The sequence below is a fragment of the Micropterus dolomieu genome, linkage group LG08, assembly GCF_021292245.1.
Source record: "Micropterus dolomieu isolate WLL.071019.BEF.003 ecotype Adirondacks linkage group LG08, ASM2129224v1, whole genome shotgun sequence".
Lineage (NCBI taxonomy): Eukaryota > Metazoa > Chordata > Actinopteri > Centrarchiformes > Centrarchidae > Micropterus > Micropterus dolomieu.
This window is the reverse complement of record NC_060157.1, coordinates 22,790,147-22,809,414: the sequence shown is the minus strand read 5'-3', so window position 1 is coordinate 22,809,414 and position 19,268 is coordinate 22,790,147. Positions and strand designations below refer to the sequence as shown.

Sequence of the window (19,268 nt, the reverse complement as noted above, 5' to 3'; positions counted from 1 at the left end):
AGTTTTAAAAATTCTGACATTGTGTTGTTTGATGGTGAATTTTGCCAGAACCATACAGCAGACTTGAACCTGCTCATTAGTTATCATATCATTACACCTGTCTGACTTTTCAGTCTTCGTGACCTGGGTTTGGAACGGTACGACACAGTGGAGCTGTTTGCACGTATCCTGCTTCCTGCTGCATTCCTATTGGCTTGTATCCTCCAGCTGCACTACTTCAACTCTGACTTCCTGACTCTCACTGACCTCGACAACGTACCTGTCAGACAGGCTTCCAGGTGAGGCGGCGGAATATGTGCAGGCAGGGAAAGAATATCCTACTCAGACAAAATATAAATATATCTAGACTAGCAAGTCAAGAAAAAGTACAAAAGCACTACAAAAGACTAGTGCAGCCAGTGTGTCAAATTGTCTATTGATGATTATGTAAGTGAAAGCACATTTACATTTGGAAGTGCCATTTGTGCCACATGTGTTTTATGTAAGTTCTGGTTGACTGCTAAACATATTGTATGTCTCTGTTTGTCTCATTTGTCTAATCCATCCTTCACTCCACCCAGAGAGGAAGAGCTCAGGAGTTCAGTCAATGTGATATCTGAGACGTAAGAGCAGCGTTTATTCCTCCAAAAAAGTTTTGTTTGACCCATCACAATTAACTGTATCTCACAACGTTGATTTATTGCCTGAAGATGTAATCAGTGGTTGAACCAGAAAGAGCTGTATTGCCTCACAGTAACAGAAATATCAGTAAAACTCACTGTAATGTTCACACAACTGTCTCTAATTGAATCCCCAGCATTAAAGAAAACCTTGACAAGTTACAGAAAAGGTAAGGCTGCTGTTGGACTCTTGATGTTTGCTGTTTAGTCTAACGGAGCAGCATTTGTGTCTACCGTACATACTGTATTATGCTTATATGGAATATATTTGGAATATATTTAATATTCATCATTCCAATCATTCCCTGTGGCAACTCATGTGTGGATACATGTCCTGTAAAACTGCTCCTGAACCCGACACGGAACTCCCACCTACTCTTTTGTAAGTTTCTTTGAGTAAGGGTTTCAAAACATTTTAACGTATTTCCTGTTGTCCCCCAGGCTTGTGAAAGAGCAAATGGGAAATGGGAAAAGTCAGGAGACTCTGGGCAGCATCCGACTACAAACCTCCTCAGAGAAAGGAGATGAGGAGCAGGAGGCAACAGGAGAGGGTAAATACAACTCAAGCCCTAACCCTAACCCAGAATGGCTCTTCACTCTCCTTTAGTTGGGTTACTTATTGATAGATGTGATCTCTGTTCAATGATTTATGTTATTGATTCCTGCTTCTTTACAAAATCTTTCATTTTTGTGTTTTCCTATTCAGTTTCACAGAGCTCGCAATGTATCATATTTCATTGTCATTGTTTCGCCATTAATTGCTGTGTGGGTTGTATGAGAGCTGTAGCAGTGAGATGATGTTCAAGTGATGTCTGATGTCCTTTCCCTAACCCTCACCTCCTCCTCTCAGAGTCTGTCCACGGCAGTCGTGAAGACAAGTGGGCTATAATTGTGGACCGGGCGAGCCTGCTGCTCATTCAGGCTCTGTTAGGACTCCAGAGGCTCCAGGAGCAGAGCTGGAGACTGCTGGAGCTCCACAGTGTCAAAATTGTGTACTCCGGCATCATCTGGGTGTCACTGCAAGAGGTGGGATTTTTGATCTGTGCACATGTGTGTGTGTGTGTGTGTGTGTGTGTGTGTGTGTGTGTGTGTGTGTGTGTGTGTGTGTGTGTGTGTGTGTGTGTGTGCATTGGAGGGGAGGGGGGGGGTGAAAATGTGGATACAAGTTGTCAAACATATCAAGAACAATCCCCTGATATTGATGTAATCCGTGCTGGTTAAATGGTTAAAAAAATCTTTCTCTTCATCTACACATTTTCTCCAAGTGGAGATAAAATTGACCAATAAAAAGGTCTTTAATAACTGTGTTGAAGTCTTATTCTGTGGAAAGAATTATTATAACCACTAGTTATTTTGCTCAGATCAAATGTGGTGTTTTACCACATACCTCAGGGAAGAAAAGCTAAACATTGTGATTTCCCCTTTCAAAGGTTTCTCTGATGAACTTGCTCTTCCTGGTTCTGTGGGTGTTTGCGCTCCCGTTCCCACGGTTACGACCTTTGGCATCCAGCATCTCTGCTGTGTGGGCGTGTGTCATGGTGGTGTGCAAGATGTTTTACCAGCTCAAAGTCATCAAACCCCTCGATTACTCCTCCAACTGCACAGCTGTGAGGAGATTTTAACTAACCTATAACCATTTATTTCCCATTGTATGTACAAACAATAAAAGTGTCATCTGATCCAGGCACCATCTTTCACATTTAGACACAAGCATTTGTTGAAAATGACACACATAACACACCTTCCTACTTCTTTGTCGGTTGTATCACAGGTGCTGTTACTGTCCAACAGCTCTGGCCTGGATGATGGCCAGCTGAGGGGGAACATGATGGAGCTGCTAAGGAGGCAGCTCTCTACATCGAGCCTGTAGACCCCATCTACTGGTGTGGAGCGCTTCGTAAATGTGAGGGCAGGATCCTCCCCTGTCTCAGGGTACGGTGATGCACCTGCCCAAGTCTAGAAAACTGATATCATTGACATTTCTTTTAAATCACACAAAACATTGTATTTCATTCCATTAATATCAAGTACACTCAACCACGTTTAGATCTAATACACTCAACTATACATTTATTGAGGTTAAACTTGGATTATAAAGTGTGTTCTGTGTTGTAGAACCATCTGATGGTGCTGGGGCTGCTGGTGTTTGAGGCGACGGTCCATCGGCACCAGCTCTACTTCCGCCTCCATAACGACCTGAAGGCCCCGCCCTTCAGCATCATCTTCCAGGGCATCACGAGGCAACACCTGGATCACGGCATCCTGCCCTGCATCAAGTACTTCATCAACTTCTTCTTCTACAAATTTGGACTAGAGGTACATTTTAGGGGCTGAAGTGCATCTGTTCAGATACACATGAATGTCAGATACTCAAGATATCTGACATTCACTTCGTAACACCCGTAACATGCTCACGCTTCTTCCTCAGATCAGTTTAATCGTGGCGGTCAACGTGATTGGTCAGAGGATGGATTTCTATGCCTTGCTCCATTCCTGCGCCTTAATGGCTGTCCTGTTACGGCGCCGCAGGAAGGCTATCGGGGAGGTGTGGCCTAAATACTGCTGCTTTACTGCAGGGCTCATGGTGCTGCAGTACCTGCTCTGCATTGGCATCCCTCCTGCTCTCTGTGTTGGTATGCACTTTTTTATAATCTGTAATTTTTTTGTATTAATAAAGTTTTGATAAAAGTATGTGTAATTTATATCTAGCCACTAGCATGCACAAAGTAATGCATTTTTATTGGACATCTATTTTGTTCCTATACATGTTAATGTATAGGAATGTATAATAATGTATAATGTCAGAAAATATTGAGAATGCCCATTAAAATATCCCAAAGTCCAAGGGAAAATTTTCAAATTGCTTCTTTTATCTGATAATCAGTCTAAAGGGTAGGTAGTGCTGCATATCTTGCATGCTGTTCTAATTTATCCCATTTTCTCATCAGATTATCCCTGGAGAACTGCAGTTCAACCTTTGACCTCTAATATTATTAAGTGGTTTTACCTGCCTGACTTCGCCATGAAACCCAATCCTTCATTCATATTCTGTGAGTTTAGCTTTACTTCTCTTCTCCTCTGACTTTGAACCTATTCCTCGTGTGTAATTCCTCATGTCAGATTTTAATCCCTCTCCCCTGCTCTCTGCAGATGACCACCTCCTGTTGCTCTGCTCGTCTCTGCAGTGGCAGGTGTTTGAGGAGGAGAACCGAGTGGCAGTGCGACTGTTGGCTGGAGACAATGTTGAGATCAGCCGTAGCCTTGATCCTTGTTCCTTCAACCAGTTCATACCTGTCAATAACTTCCTTCACTGCAGGTCAGACATATCAACCTGGCTCTTAAGGTCTTTTTTATTTTGTTTTCTCATCTTCTATGTTTGCCCTGCAATGGACTGGTGACCTGTCCAGGGTCCAGGGCCGCCCGATGTAAGCTGGGATTGGCTCCAGCCCCCCTCGAACTTGTACGCAGGATAAGCGGTAGACGATGGATGGATGGATCTTCTACGTTTTATATATATATATTTAATATAATCCATTTTAGTTAATCTCTTCACAGCTTTCTTCTCTGAAGGTTAAACTAGATGGAAAATTGGGAATCCTTTATGCTGGTTTTGTGGTCGTTTTAGGAGCATTAAGGGGTTGAGCTAACTCATTAATTTATGTGTTGTCAAACTCATAAAAGCTGTTCTGGTAAACTGAAACTGCTGGATAAGCACTCATTGACATCTCCCATTTCCATGATAGACTGGTGCCTTTGTTTATGGGTTTTATTTCACTTTCTGCTGCCTTCATCAGATTTGCCATCTAGTTGTTGACCGAATAGATTTGACTGAAAACTAAATTTGGCATCAATCATGGATAGTGCATTGAAAAGAAAGAAGTTGTTGTAAGAGAGAAAAAATTTCATTGGCGTTTGAAGTTAGTATTAAGTGGGACAGTGGATTGTATTTCATCAGTAAATGTCACTGATCATCACTTTAGGTATCATTGATGAATGGCATATGGTGTTTAACAATTTTTCTTACTGTAATGAATAAACAACAATCATAATTAATGCTGAAGCCATTAGGCAGTTAAATGACTGGAAATTGTCATTTATCAAGCAAAAAAATTACTTTTGTTGTTTTTGTTTGTTTTTTCTATTTGAATACCTTTCAGTTTTTGATTGTTTTTTTGTGTTTTTTTGCTGCAGTTTTTTTTTATTGCCTTATCAAAAAATCAGTTAATCGCAAAATAAATAGTTTTATTGATAACAAAAATAAGCATTAGATGTATTTATAGCCTATAACAACACATAAATGAAAACCAAAAAAAAATCAACAATTCTCAATATTCTTTAGTTTTAAATTGTTGACATTGACATTAGGCTGTCAGTGTCAATGTCAGTAGGTTTGCCCAGCTTGGCATAAGTACTGGAAACAGAGGGAAACAGCTAGCATGGCTTGGCAAACCACAGTAGTTTGTGGTTTGGTCCCAAAATGTGAAACTAATCCTTTCAGTTAAATTCTGCAATTGTCAGTGTTTTACTAGAGTACTTTAAAATATAGTACAGACATTTTAACAGACATATTTTAAATATTTATGACACTGGTATCTCATGTAGCTGAAAACATCTGATAAAAAAACCGAGCTGCAAGTTTACAGCATTTACTTTTTTCCCTTTATCAAAAACCTACACCCTTTTTTTCTGTAAATGCAGAGAAAGATGCAAAGAATCCTAGGCGTGATGATTGGAAGCTGTAAAATCTCCGGTTCTCTCATATTTTTACAGTAATACATGAAATTACTCCTCACCGTATTCATCTGTTCTGGCAGTATGTTTTTTTGTATGTTGCTCTTTCTCTGCAGTGAATGTCTTTCTGGTCCTCAGGTGCTACCTCGACATGGTGAAGGTGTTTGTGTTCAGCTATTTCTTCTGGTTGGTGCTTTGCCTCATCTTCATCACCGGCACCACACGGATCAACATCTTCTGTCTGGGCTACTTAGTGGCGTGTTTCTACTTCATGTTGTTTGGCGGCAGCGTGTTGATGCAGCCTGTCAGATACATCCTGCGACTGTGGGACTGGCTCATCGGATACACCTGCTTCGTGATCGCCATGAAGAACCTGCTGTCTGTGGGTTACCACACAGCAAAGACATTCAGTATTAGCACAAAATCATTTGAGACAGCTACCAGTTCATTACTTTGCTTTTTTAGCAGGCTCTTTAACATCAATTAAACCTCTCTCTGACATTCTTGTATTTTTTGTGATCAGCTTGGTTCTTGTGCCTACCTGGACAGTCTGTTGAAGAACAGCTGCTGGTTAATTCAAGCCTTCAGCATGTTCTGCACCATCAAAGGTTACGACGTCCGTAAGTGTCTGTAACAGATGATAATAAATCTTTGTATACAATGTGTGTGTGTGCGTGTGTGTTAGAGAGGAAAATAAAAAGAATTATTGAACTTATAAGATTTATCATACATAAGAAAAACATTTGTTGTACTAAACAACATGTTACACAAGCTTGCAATATTCAGTAAATATTCCTTTTTAATTTGAACAAAACTCCTATTGAGGTTAAAATGTCTTTTTCAAGAGTTCACATTTAGTTGATATTTATTGAAAATAAGCTTAGTGAATTCATGTTAGACTAAAGTCAGCGTTATGTCCCCTAATGGGTAATGGTAAATGGTAACTTTGACAAAAAAAAAGTCACCATTGAATTGTTCAAAGAGAGTACAACATATCTATCCTGTGTGTTTCAGCTGATCCTAATGATGAGTGTGAGCTGCCGGAGGGTGAGGCCGGCATCGTCTGGGATGCGATCTGTTTCACTGTCCTCCTGGCACAGAGGAGGGTCTTCCTCAGCTACTACTTCCTCTACGTGGTGTCTGACCTCAAGTCTTCTAAGATACTGGCCTCCAGGTGTGTTCTCCACACATAGTTAACAACTACCTGAAACTTACTGGATAAATTAAACCCAACCTAGTTTGTCTGTATTCGGTTCATAAGGGTTCATAAATGTTTAATTGTTACAGATTTTGTCACGTGAAACTCTTGTGCTAGCAATTAGTTGGAAGTAAGTAATTGGAAGTGTAGCATTTGAGCAATGCCTCTATTTCACAAGGTCAATATTACTGTTATTATTACTATTCATTTTATTATAAAAATTGTATAAAAAGATACACTGTAAATCCAGACTGGAGGTTTTACTATAATGCCTTGGCAGTTTCTTACCTCTCATACACAATCTATACTATGTACTATGTAGTTTGTATATATCTTTATCTGTTCTATGTGCTAAAGTTACATGTTTGTATAACGAAACAAAGGTTTGTAGTCCCTTCATGCTACCAACACAGAACTGAACAGATAATTAAATGTGTATGAAATATGAAAACATAAATAAAACCATAGGCTATATACAGTTATATATATACAAAGGCTATACAGACACGTTTACAGCCAGAACATTTTGCTGTGCACTTTTTGAATGTGCGTGTGCGGTGAATGTAAACAGCATTAACAAGATGATAAAATTGTTTCATCTCCACATAAACTACTGACATTTAGGAAACTGAGTCCATCTTGACTGTGTTTGAGCACTGAGCATCATCGATGTAAAACACAGAGTGCCTCCTCTCATCTTGCCAGAGTCTTGCGCTGACAGCTCGGAGCACGGACCACTCGCCGAGTGCTTGTTCCATAATGTAGATAAGCAGGTCCCTGTAAAGATTTGGGCACAACAGTCTCTGATTTCCGTTGCTTGGCCAACAAGAGTACCATTTTGTCCAGACTGGACCTTTAGGAGCAGAAGTAAGTCCAAGCTGGGCCAAAATGGCTCCTATCCCGGCTCCCTTTCCTCTTCTTTGAGCAATCACCACACCCACCGTGGCGCCTGGTCCAATTGATCGGGCCGGGTGGATCATGGTCCGCAGCTCTTTAATCCAAAAACCCCATTTTCCTTTTCTAGTGTATTTCTGTCAGAGGTAATACGTGTTTCAGCAATTAAGCCAGAAACAAAAGTACCTTTCCAGGAAACATCTTGAAAATGAGGAAACTATTCGGAAATAATGAACCTGTAAAGTAAAGCATTACTCCTTGTGTGTTTTTTTTGGTTTAAATTTTTATTTTAACATTTGTGCTCAGTGGCTGTAGCTGACACCCGGGTATTATTTGGCAGTGTTTGTGAATCTAGTGTCTAGTTTAGGAAGATGGGTTACATTACTAAGTTCAGTTTTGTTTTGAGATCCTAAACAAACCGTGTTTTACGGAGCACCAGACAGGAAGAATAGTACAAACACACACAGCAGTGATAAAATGAGCACCAACAACAATTAAAGTGATACTCTTTTCCTGTCCCCCTCTCTACTTCTAAGGGGCGCTGAGCTGTTTGAGGCAAAAGTAAAGAAGCTGATTGCAGCCAGACTGGAGATGGAGAAGAAGTCTGTAGAGACACTGAAGAAACAGTAAGAAAAATTAAACAGTGTAGAGGCAGTATAAAGTGCATTTACAGCATTTCAACTCAGCTGTTTTGATCCAGCTGACCCCTCTCAATCTCCCATTTATCCTCTCGAAAAAAGTAAACGATAAGCCGTTAACTTGCTCTCTTCCTGTAGGATGGAGAAGATCAAATCTAAACAGAAGAGCCGGCCTGCAGCAGCAGACAAACCGGCTGTTCCTGCTGATCAGGAGCAGGTGACACTGGGTAACAAGTGAATCTATTTTCTAAAACCAGTACAGCATGATCAGACATTGCATGGCATAATCAATCAATAAATAAATAGTAAAAATGTTTAGCAAATTTCTATCAAGTTTCTGTTTTGTGGCAGGAGAGATATACCATCCCATATTTAGTAAAGAAATCTCTTCTTAAAACTCCAATTCTTGAGCTACAGATGAGCTAAATTGCTCACATTTCGTTGAGCTAAATTCAGACACATAATTTTAATGTTTGTTTTTATGATGAAAGATAATTTTGGGTTTTCCGCAGAGATCGATGCTTATTATTAGTATTAGATTAGGGAAATTCAGCACCATTCAACATTATCCTCCCCACATGTCATTTCAATAAATGTACACCACAAACAGCAACAAAAATTTTGTATTGTACGTGTTTACTTTATGAAACTCTTACATTTCTATCATGAAAAGGAAGAAAATCTGAAAAGATCAGTGATAACTAAACAGTCTGGTCTGTGTTTTTCAGGTGATGATGAGAAGGCAAAGAGAGATGCAGGAAAGTGGTGGAAGCCTTGGGTGTCTCAGCCTGGTGGTGAGCCTGAACGTCACACAAGCTAAACACTGCTCAGTGCTGTCAGAGTGATGCACAAATGGTTTAACAAAGAAATGGGAAAAGAATGAAGAATGCTCTGCAATTTCATGTTTTTATTCTTTTCCTCAATTTAGTCATCCTGTCAGAGATATGTCTGTAATGCAGGCAGCTTTGGATCAGATGCCTTGCTCAAAAGCTCCACAGTATGCATTGTGATGTAGTTTTGACACGTCTCTGTTTTACGCAGTGGAAAACAACTGTGGCTACCACCTGTTCGAGAGTGACAGCGAGGAGGAAGAAGATGATATTACAGAGAAAAAAGAAGAGGAGGAACCACCAAAGAAGAAATCTGCTTTCCAGGTGAGAGCCAGAAAAACACCTGAAACAAAAGAAACTAATGACAAATGAAAGGGATGTGCTTAATGTTTTCTACAAGATCAAGGATTAGAGTTGCACTATGACAGATTCAGTTTGAAATGTGTTATCTGTATCACAGTTGGCCTACGGCGCCTGGGTCACCAGCTCTAAGATGGCTCTGAAGGACCTGAAGAAGGAGAAGAAAAAAATAAAGAAAGCGGAGAAGAAGAGAGAAAAGAGAGAGCTGCAGAGACAACAGGGTGAGAGCGCGACAAGTGGTGTTTATGTAACAGTGTGTGATGCTCCTCTTTAGTCCTAATATAATTATCTCAGTCAATTCAAATGTCAGAGTGGCTACTATGAACCACAGCTTGTATCATGCAGTTATAAATTATATGAAATGATTTGGTGATGATTTAAACATTTAGAGACAATTCTGAGACTGGAAGGTTTGTGTGTCATTGTCATCAAGTGTCATTGAGCACTACATGACACTAAAAACCTCTATACCTGCTCACTAACTAGTCACTCACTAACTAACTAACTAGCCTCAGCAGTCCAAAAGCTAAAATAGAATTTATTTACACTTTATTTACCTATGTCTTTTTTGTTTGTTCTGAAGGTGGCACTAGAGGCAATGCCACAGGGTCAATAAAGTCTAAAAGATTACCCTCCCTGGAGCATGAATGTAATGACAATCTGCCCAGTAGACGATAAGATAAAAGTGTCTTGTTTTAACAATAAAATCTTTATTCCAGGCATTGATAGAGCAGACTCTGGTGAGGATGAACTGAATGAAAGCATTGCGGAGGAGGGGGGAGAGGAGGAAAAAGGTAAACAAACATGAGTCGCTGCATGACACTTTACAACAGACCACTGGGTTCTACCACATTTTTCACAAGGGAACCTCTGAGAGAGGGAAATCTTTTTTTACAGAGTGACTTTCTATTTGTCATAATCTGAACAAGCAGCAGTGAAGCTGTAAATCAAGAGCAGTGAAAACCTTTAATACACTGACACGTTCATACTTGAGTTGCCTCACCTGTGCACTTGTCCTCTTCTTTAGAAAACATTCTGCAGCGCATCATTAACACCTTGAAGTTCATCTGGGTGTTCGTTCAGGCCCTTCTTGACGACCTGACGGAGGGTCTGAACTCGTTCTGTAAAGACAACCTGGACATTTCCAAGGTGCTGCGCTTCGAGCGAGCGTTACTCAACCAGCAGCAAAAGAAGGTGAGAGGAAAGGATGCAAAACTGATGGTTGCCCTGAATGCTCTTCTTTCTTAAGGCTAAAATTTATATTATCTACTTACAATACATGTGGTAAGCAGGTTCAGTACCTTTCAAGTAGAGTCCCACTACTTATAATACAAGTAGTAAATTATAGAGTAAATCCACAGACATGTTGTACAATATATACAGTACTTCCAACATACACTATGTTTTGGGTCAGTCTGACCACACTGTTTTATGCTCTTTTTTTTCGCTCTCTCACTGTGCAGGGCAGAGAGGTCAACCAGGAGAGCGTGAAGAAGTTTTATCAAAACTGGATGTCCCGTCAGAACACACTCTCATCTCAAGACAACCTAGATGACTCCCTGACTCCTCCCTCCTCCCCACCCGCTGTCCCCTCTTCACACCTGGCCTATGCCAAGCTGCAGAACCAAGCCTCCAAATTGTCCTGGGGGAGCAGTGTTTCCAGGTAGGCTGCTGGACTCTGAGTCAGTCACATATTACCTCTTTCATGTTTTCATTCTCTTTCCTGATTCCACTATATTTATTCTTATGGGTTATAGTATATGTGCAAAGTTAGAATTGCCAACATATTACAGACATGAAAATCATTATTACTGTACTTTCAGACCCTGCATACTCAACTGCTCTCTCTCTCTCTCCTCCTCCTCATCTTCAGCTGTATGACGGATGAGACGATGCTCGGCTCCCGGCAGCCGACCCAGGAAGAGCTGGACGAGCCTCCCACCGTGCAGCCTGCTGCTCACCCGCTCAGACGGAGGCTCCTGAAAACAGCTAACCTCGACCTAACCTCTGTGGAGACTGATGAACTTTCACCAAGGTGAGGGAGAAATCTTTGATTACATACAGTAAAAAAGATTGGCTATAGGGTTGTGGAGAGAATACAGAACTGGACTACTGCCACACTGACAAAACCTGTTCACTATTTGCAGTTGGTCAAGTCAAGTCATGTCAAACTTTATTCTCACACCGAGGGGTATTTGGTTGCAGTATAATACGAACACATTCATCATCAAAAACATAATCAGGTATGAGCTCAAACTCCCTCCGCAGGGGGTGATCAAGACAGTCCATTATGGTCTGGGCCTCTGGGCGGCACATGTGCTTAACTTCCTTGATTGTGCACCTCTCACTCAGTCTTGCATATGTAAATTATACTATATTATATTTATAGATATCCCCTATTTCATGAAGTTGAAATGTCCCTGTCTCTGTCCTTGTCTCAAAAGCTGTGAAGATGCCGCCCCTCAAATGGAGGGCCACGAACAAGAAGAGGATGATGATGAGGAGGACACGGAGGGTGAGACGAAATGTGAGCAAGTGCAAGACGTGACAGAGGAAGAGGAGGAACGGCAACAACGGGAGGAGGATCAAGAGGTGGAGAGAGAAGAAGATGAATGCGCTGATTACCCTGAATGCACCTTGTTGGGCTTCAGGGAGAATGATGGAGAAACAAGCCTTGACCTGAAAGAATCTCCCAGACCTCTGAGTCAGGAAACGAGGAACCTCACTGCCAGCGAGCTGCTGCTTAACAAGTCAGTACACACAAGAAAGATATTATTTGAAAACAAGATTAAAGCATTTTTATAATTTGCAAGAGAGTGACAATGCGTGACTTTGTGACTTTCCAATCTCTGTCTCTTTTCTTCCCTTCCCTCCACCCTTTCTGTAGTATGTTTGAAAATGACGAGATCTCAGATTCCGATAAGTTTTTCATGACGTTACCAAGGCCACTGAAGCTGCTGTTTGCCCTCTATAACACCATGGTGTCCAAGTCAGAGATGCTGTGCTACTTTGTCATCATCCTCAACCACATTGTTTCGGCCTCATTCCTCTCCCTCATCCTGCCGATTCTCATCTTCCTCTGGGCCATGCTGTCTGTGCCCCGGCCGTCCAAACGCTTCTGGATGACCGCTATAATCTACACAGAGGTAAGTTATTACAGCATCGTCTGGTGTGTTTAACATAATCTTCAAACACGACGGGTTTCATTGCAGTATTAAAATTCAGCTTAGAGCAAGTACACATCAGGGCTGCAGTTGTTGGAGGAATGCTCAAAATGCTCAGATCAAAAATGGCAGACAAAATCAAGTGGTCATTTATTTTACCCAGTGTTTCTCACACTCCAACTAATTCTGTGCTTGTAACATAAGAATTGCTTTTAGCAATTTTAGCATACATTTATTTGACAGCTGATATTGTTTCTGTGTTCCTATTTTTCATTTTGCTGCACCATTCAAATGTGGGCAACTTGTCAGAAAGATACAGTGGCTCAGTACTAAAAAAGACTTGGGTTTAGATGACCATTCAATCAGTTTACTTTTGAACATGAGAAAGTGAAATTGCTAGAAGGATTTATGGAAATGTGTAAAAAGATCTGCTCATAACAGCAAATGACTCATTAGAATTAGTCCTCTATAGAAAGTCAGTATGGTTAATGTGGTCATTGGTGTTGAAGGAGAGCTTTAATGCTTTTTGTGACTGTTGGAGGAGCTTCTCGATATCTGATAAATTACCTCAAGTGATGTCACTTGAGTCAGCGTCGGTTGGAGTTGAAGACTTAAAGTTTAACAGTGAAAGGGAATCCAATAAGAAATGAGCTTATCAGACATCTGTAGCTCACTCCTCATCTCTGCTTGAGGCAAACGCCTTGAGGCTATGTTGCATTACTGGCATAACACCCCTGAATATTCAAAAAGTGTTGGCTGTTGAGTTGCATTGTGGGTAATGTAGGCACCAGGTTTTAACAAAGAAGAAGAAAGGGTGGAATACAAAAAGACAATATCACTGGTTCTGCTGCATCCATTGTGATATTTTTAAACTGTCTATCTTGAGCCCAACGTTATAGGAGTGAAATGCTAAATCGGTAGCAAACTCTTTTAATTCTGTGCTCTACTGAGATACAGTATACCAGAAAACATGGCCACATTCATTAACTCATTCCCTCAGTTCAGCTACCAACTGTATGTTTTCACTCATTCCGTAATTTTGTCTGTAATGATTAAAACTGGTGTTTCATACAGAAAGGCACATGCTTTAATAAAGTTACAGAAAAAAGAACATAAATCAGTTTTTGAAAAAACAAATTCTAACTCTAAAATACAGAAAATCTAGTCTGTAAATTAAGGATAAATCACTATGCCTTATTTATTCATCCATTGTTTCAGCTGATTCATATTCCAGATCTCTCTTCTCTCTTTTCCTCAGCTGACAGTTGTGGTGAAGTACTTTTTCCAGTTTGGTTTCTTCCCTTGGACGACCTCTGCCTACCGAGGCATCAACGCAGAACGTCCCTTTGCCCTGCCAAACATTATTGGGGTGGAGAAGAAAGATGGCTATGTCCTGTTTGACCTCATTCAGCTGCTCGCTCTGTTCTTCCATCGGTCTATTCTCAAGGTAACCATGACAAAATGACCATGAAATGTATCTGTTCATTCAAATATACCCATCTGCCAGTCTTTTCATGCAGCAAATGTTGCATGTTGTTTGTGTCCATGACTGTACAGTGCCACGGGCTGTGGGACAACAAGGAGGTTGAGATGCCTGATTTTTTCAAGAAGCTGAAGAAGAAGGTGGACAAGACGAAGATGACAGGAGGAGATAAGACGGGCAGCAAAGAGAAAACACAACGACGGCTGAAGTTCCTCCCTCTCCAGGCCTCCACTACATCCATCTTCTGTAGACGAAAGAGAGACGACTCAGCAGAATCTTCTGGTGAATACTATTGAGAAAGAGCTTGACATAGTTTGATCTAAATGTGATCCAACCGACTGGGAGAAATTCTACTTCCTTTTTCTCTTCTGTTTTTTTTAAATCTTTTTTTTTGTTTGTTTCTGCTGTAGGACATTAATCAACATATATGACTAACATTTCTCCATTTCATGTTATTTTTTTTTACTGGAGAGATGAAGCCCAGGAAGCAGCACAGCAAGAAGAAGAGACGGCAGCGCCACAAGGCTCCACTGACCAGGAAGCAGAGGATCAGACAACTGATCAAAGAGAGGATGCTACACACCAAAACTGCCATCATAGAAGTGTGCGTTGTTTTGTTTTGGTCTTAAATGAGCATCAGACTACTCTGTCTTGTGTCTAAAGAGCTTTTTGCCCAGTAGATCAGGTTGAAATATTTTGGTTTCTTTTCCTGTCGTCTAACGTGAAGCAGTAAACAGTAAAAGTAAATGTAAAAAGTAAGATTTGTTAGAGAAGTATTGGATGGTTAAAATTGTTAAAATTGCACCAGGTGATTTTTTTCCAACTTCCAGAAATTATATAATTTTTGGAAGACATCTGTGAATTGTATGCACCATTATGTACTGTAGCTGGTCTAGGATATTTCCAAACTGTTTGCTACTGTTTGGAGGGCAGCTTTTATTTTTAGCTTAGGTCTTGATTAGTTCCTTCCTGTGATCTCAGAAATGCTTGTCCTCCTTACCATCAAAATTTGACTTGGACAAATAGAGAAAATATCTCAGTTTGGAAGGGTTGGACACACTCTTCAGACATATTTTCTAATGTATGGGTGGGGTGGGTGTAATTAACAAATCTAATATACACACAGTGATTAATTATTAAGTATCCTGTGACAGGAATCAGTAAGATTTAACTGCATTCATTTAGACATTAGAATTGTAAAACACAATATAAACATGAATTTTTGGGCCATTTATAGAGAGAGATGGGAAACAGGACGCAACAAGGACAACTGAATGGGCTTGAACTGAGGGCAATTCCGTTCATGGTCTTAAATCCCTAGGGCACCCCCAACTTGAAAATTTGATCACAAAACAATTATATCAAGAGAGAATTATATAAAAATAATTGTCCCTCTGTAGAGTTTTTGCAGAAAAGAGTTGCATAGTCTTGTCTAGTCACTTACTGATTCTTTTCCCCAACAATCTAAAATATAGAGTTTGTGAATCTGACAGCTTGGATAAAAATGTGGTCTGACACTGTATATTTTTTCCCACAGGGCCCTTCACATTTACTTACCCATAAGACAGTTTTTCTATGACATCATCCATCCAGACTACAGTCCAGTGTGTGACGTTTACGCCCTCATGTTTCTCATCGATGTAGTCAACTTCATCGTCACTATATATGGATACTGGGCTTTTGGGGTAAGAGCCTGTTTCTCATTAAACCAAGAGTATCCACATCTAAAATTCATGTCATGGACAGTATGACACAATGATAATGATATTTACCACTCCTTAGAAATACTCTGCGGCAGCCGACATCACAGAGTCTCTGTCAGAGGACCAGGTTCCAGAGGCTTTCCTGGTCATGCTGCTCATGCAGTTCGGTACCATGATAGTGGATCGAGCCCTCTACCTGAAGAAGTCCTTGCTGGGAAAGTGTGTTTTCCAGGTGGTGCTGGTGTTCGGCATACACTTCTGGATGTTCTTCATCCTCCCTGGGGTCACAGAGAGGTCATTAACTGAATTAATTATTCAGTTGATCTAGACTGAAAACAGTTACCAACCCATACCTTCTGATCTCATAAAACGTCAAGCCTCTATTTGTATAAATAGAATTTTTTAATCAAAACTCATTGAGGGAAAAAAAAGAAATATACAGTTTCATGGATGTCTCCTTCCCTCATCATGTCTTTTTTTTGTCCCACAGGAGGTTCAACAGGAACCCTATTGCTCAGCTCTGGTACTTTGTAAAGTGTATCTACTTCGGCCTGTCTGCCTATCAGATCAAATGTGGCTACCCAAACCGCATCCTGGGCAACTTCCTCACCAAGAACTACAACTACCTGAACCTCTTCCTCTTCCAGGGGTACAAAAATACTGGCTTTAATAAATATATCTCCATTAACAGCATGGTGTGATTGCAACTTCATTGACTAAGACAATTTTCTCTACTGTAAACTTACAATCATTAAAAATGCGTTGAAAGTTTTTGTAGTTTGTTTTCTGTTTGGTCATTTGAAATGAGAAAAAAAAATTTCATGCCGTATTTTTCTAATTTCTTAACGTTATTTGTAATTCTCCTCTCCTCCGCCAGGTTTCGTATGGTTCCCTTCCTGACAGAGTTGAGGGCGGTGATGGATTGGGTTTGGACCAACACCACTCTGTCTCTCTCCAGTTGGATTTGTGTTGAAGACATCTATGCTAACATATTTATCCTCAAGTGCTGGAGGGAGTCCGAGAAAGTAATTGAGAGCATGCAGTACACGTAATGCATGCTGCATATGATCATTACCATCATCATTATGGATAGACCACTATTACTACAATACCACCTACTCAAAGTTATTTTTAAATAATATTAAAAGGCCTTTCCTTGTGCTCCCTCCCTTATCGACAGATCATTTATTAATGACTATTCTGATGACTAGTTAATAATTTTAAGCATTATTAACTGGTAGAGGATTTATTAACATAAGAGGATTTATTGATTAAGTACAGTTTGATTTATGACTGCTGGTCAGACCAAATAAGCAATTGTTAAGCATTGATCTGAAAAGGTGTGATGAACATTTGTCTTTTTTTTCTTTTTATACAGTAATTTAATTATAATTCTTCCAGAAATACCCCCACACTCCAGGACAGATGAAGAAGAAAGTAGTGAAGTACGGGATGGGAGGGTTCATTATCTTCGCTCTCATCAGCATCATCTGGTTCCCGCTCCTCTTCATGTCACTGGTCCAGTCAGCAGCCGGAGTGACCAATCAGCCGGTGGAAGTCTCCATCCAGCTCAGCATCGCAGGATATGAGGTTAGGATGGAAACTGTGTGCTAACTTTCAACACTTTTAGTGTTTGTGTTCTAAAACACTAAAGCTAGCTGGCTTATAATATTCATAGAAATATTGTTTCTTGTACAAGATGAAACAGCAAACTCATTTCTACAGTAGAAAATGCAGATTGTGAAAGTCACAAGTATTAAACATCTCATTAAACACAACAACCACTTTTTCTTTTGCCCTCCTTCTTCTCTCTGAAGAAGCCTAAGAGCCTACAGTCACGGTCCCGGCTGCATCAGCAAAGGCTGATGTGAATGTAGTTTTGCAGGTATTTTGCTTTTGTCAGAACACTAGAGGAAGTCGGAGGATCACCAAAGTTAGGGGGATTCATCCTCTGGGGACAATAAATGTCTGTACAACATTGCTATGCCTAGGGCATTATCGAAAACATACAACGGTCTGAAACAGCGGACCAACGGACAGACAGACCAACATTGCCATGCTTAGAGCATTGCTGCTAGCTTAACAACCACTTCCCTGCAGTACCATCATTGTTTACAAGATTACATTTTTACTTGCCCTCTAACTGTGCAGTTCAGACATTCAGTCATTTTTCATATCTAGTGAGCGTGTATGTTTTTCTCTTGAATGTGTCTGATTGTGCTTCCACAGCCTCTGTTCACCATGAGCGCCCAGGAGCAGAACTTGGTTCCATATACAGAAGCTGGATTCAACCAACTTACCAAAGTCTATGCAACCCATCCAGTAAGACACACTTCATTTTACTGCAAACACCAAACTGAGACCAAATACAAAACCATCCACCACCAGAAATTAATATAACTATATATTGTATCTGCTGTTCATGTATGTGTATATGCAATAACTGTCTTAATCATAATTAGAACAACTGTCGACAGCCATGAGGAGGAGCACCTCTTATTCTCTATGTGTGCAGATGTATGTGCATGTAGATGTATACTGTACTCGTGCAGGCATGTTTTGCCTTCATATGTTTGTTCAAATTTTTTATGATAATGTTTGTATTTAGTGTTGCCTAACTGTTTATTGTAAAAACATTATATTGACTGTGTTGGGACACTGTGAAGCTCAAGTATCTCTTGTTCTTTTTATTTTTCAATATTAGTATTTAGTATTTTAATGTGGACCCCCCCCCCCCCCTTTTTAGTCTGCTATGCAGTTCATAATGAACTATGTGGCAGAAGATATTGTTGTTGCTAAGATCAAGAGTGATGCCAGTCTGATGTGGAGTATCAGCCCGGCCAGTCGAGAGGCCATGATACAGGAGCTCAGCAACTCCTCTCATATATACATGACCTTACGCTGGACGCTGCTCAGGTCAGTGTGTGTGTGTCTGTTTGTACTTTTCACTTGTTGTTCTGCTTTGTATTTTGGGCCCTTTGTTGTTTTACATATCAAAGAAAGGAAAACGTATTTTCTGAAAAGCACTTAGTTACTCATTAATATTTGAATGAATGTGAACAGAAGCATAGGCATTTACAAAGTATATTTATAATGTCATATTTATTTTGGGGGGATTCAACTCTGGTCGAACTTTCATGAGATGAAACATGGTGCATTTTGAGTCAAGTTTAATTTTACTATAAAGAGAGACAATGCCACTGAAATGTATTGTTTCTTTTTACTTTGTTCAATTCTTTATGCGGACCTCTTCATGAAACTGTTCATTAATTGTATTTTGCACAAACAACAAACTGAAGGCTCCTCCCCTGCTCTTCTCAGGAATGCGTCCATATCAATGAATGCTGAGACGGTGGGAGAACACACTGTGAAGTTTGATGACAAGGCCTTGAGGGAAGGGATAGTCCACATGCTCAAAGGCAACAGCAGCAAACCTGTGTGAGTCGCAGTCAGCAGACACAACCAGTTGGTTTTTATTTAGTTGTACTTTTACTGTTTGTCGTCTTCAGGTGTTGAAATGCAGTGCCCTTACTTACTAGAGATGTTAAAGGATAGTTTCAGTATTTTCAAACCTGAGCCCTATTTTCACAAAAGGTTTTGGAATTTGT

General features: G+C 40.3%; 1 protein-coding gene across 1 annotated transcript in view; it reads left to right on the top strand.

Moving 5' to 3' along the window:
• The window catches only part of si:dkey-11f4.7 (piezo-type mechanosensitive ion channel component 2), a 57,967-nt gene that overhangs the window by 35,736 nt on the left and 2,963 nt on the right, over positions 1–19,268 (top strand). Inside the window, 37 exon segments of the mRNA XM_046055653.1 lie at positions 114–278; positions 561–602; positions 797–829; positions 1,101–1,210; positions 1,510–1,685; positions 2,090–2,266; positions 2,431–2,503; positions 2,506–2,591; positions 2,775–2,975; positions 3,088–3,292; positions 3,608–3,709; positions 3,810–3,975; positions 5,529–5,772; positions 5,914–6,010; positions 6,405–6,564; positions 8,019–8,108; positions 8,259–8,347; positions 8,849–8,914; positions 9,162–9,274; positions 9,411–9,531; positions 10,030–10,104; positions 10,338–10,504; positions 10,774–10,973; positions 11,184–11,345; positions 11,755–12,060; positions 12,198–12,456; positions 13,733–13,921; positions 14,032–14,239; positions 14,429–14,561; positions 15,495–15,642; positions 15,740–15,954; positions 16,151–16,309; positions 16,538–16,685; positions 17,062–17,250; positions 17,890–17,982; positions 18,407–18,576; positions 18,982–19,098. Of these exon segments, the coding sequence (XP_045911609.1) occupies positions 114–278; positions 561–602; positions 797–829; positions 1,101–1,210; positions 1,510–1,685; positions 2,090–2,266; positions 2,431–2,503; positions 2,506–2,591; positions 2,775–2,975; positions 3,088–3,292; positions 3,608–3,709; positions 3,810–3,975; positions 5,529–5,772; positions 5,914–6,010; positions 6,405–6,564; positions 8,019–8,108; positions 8,259–8,347; positions 8,849–8,914; positions 9,162–9,274; positions 9,411–9,531; positions 10,030–10,104; positions 10,338–10,504; positions 10,774–10,973; positions 11,184–11,345; positions 11,755–12,060; positions 12,198–12,456; positions 13,733–13,921; positions 14,032–14,239; positions 14,429–14,561; positions 15,495–15,642; positions 15,740–15,954; positions 16,151–16,309; positions 16,538–16,685; positions 17,062–17,250; positions 17,890–17,982; positions 18,407–18,576; positions 18,982–19,098 (5,454 nt within the window).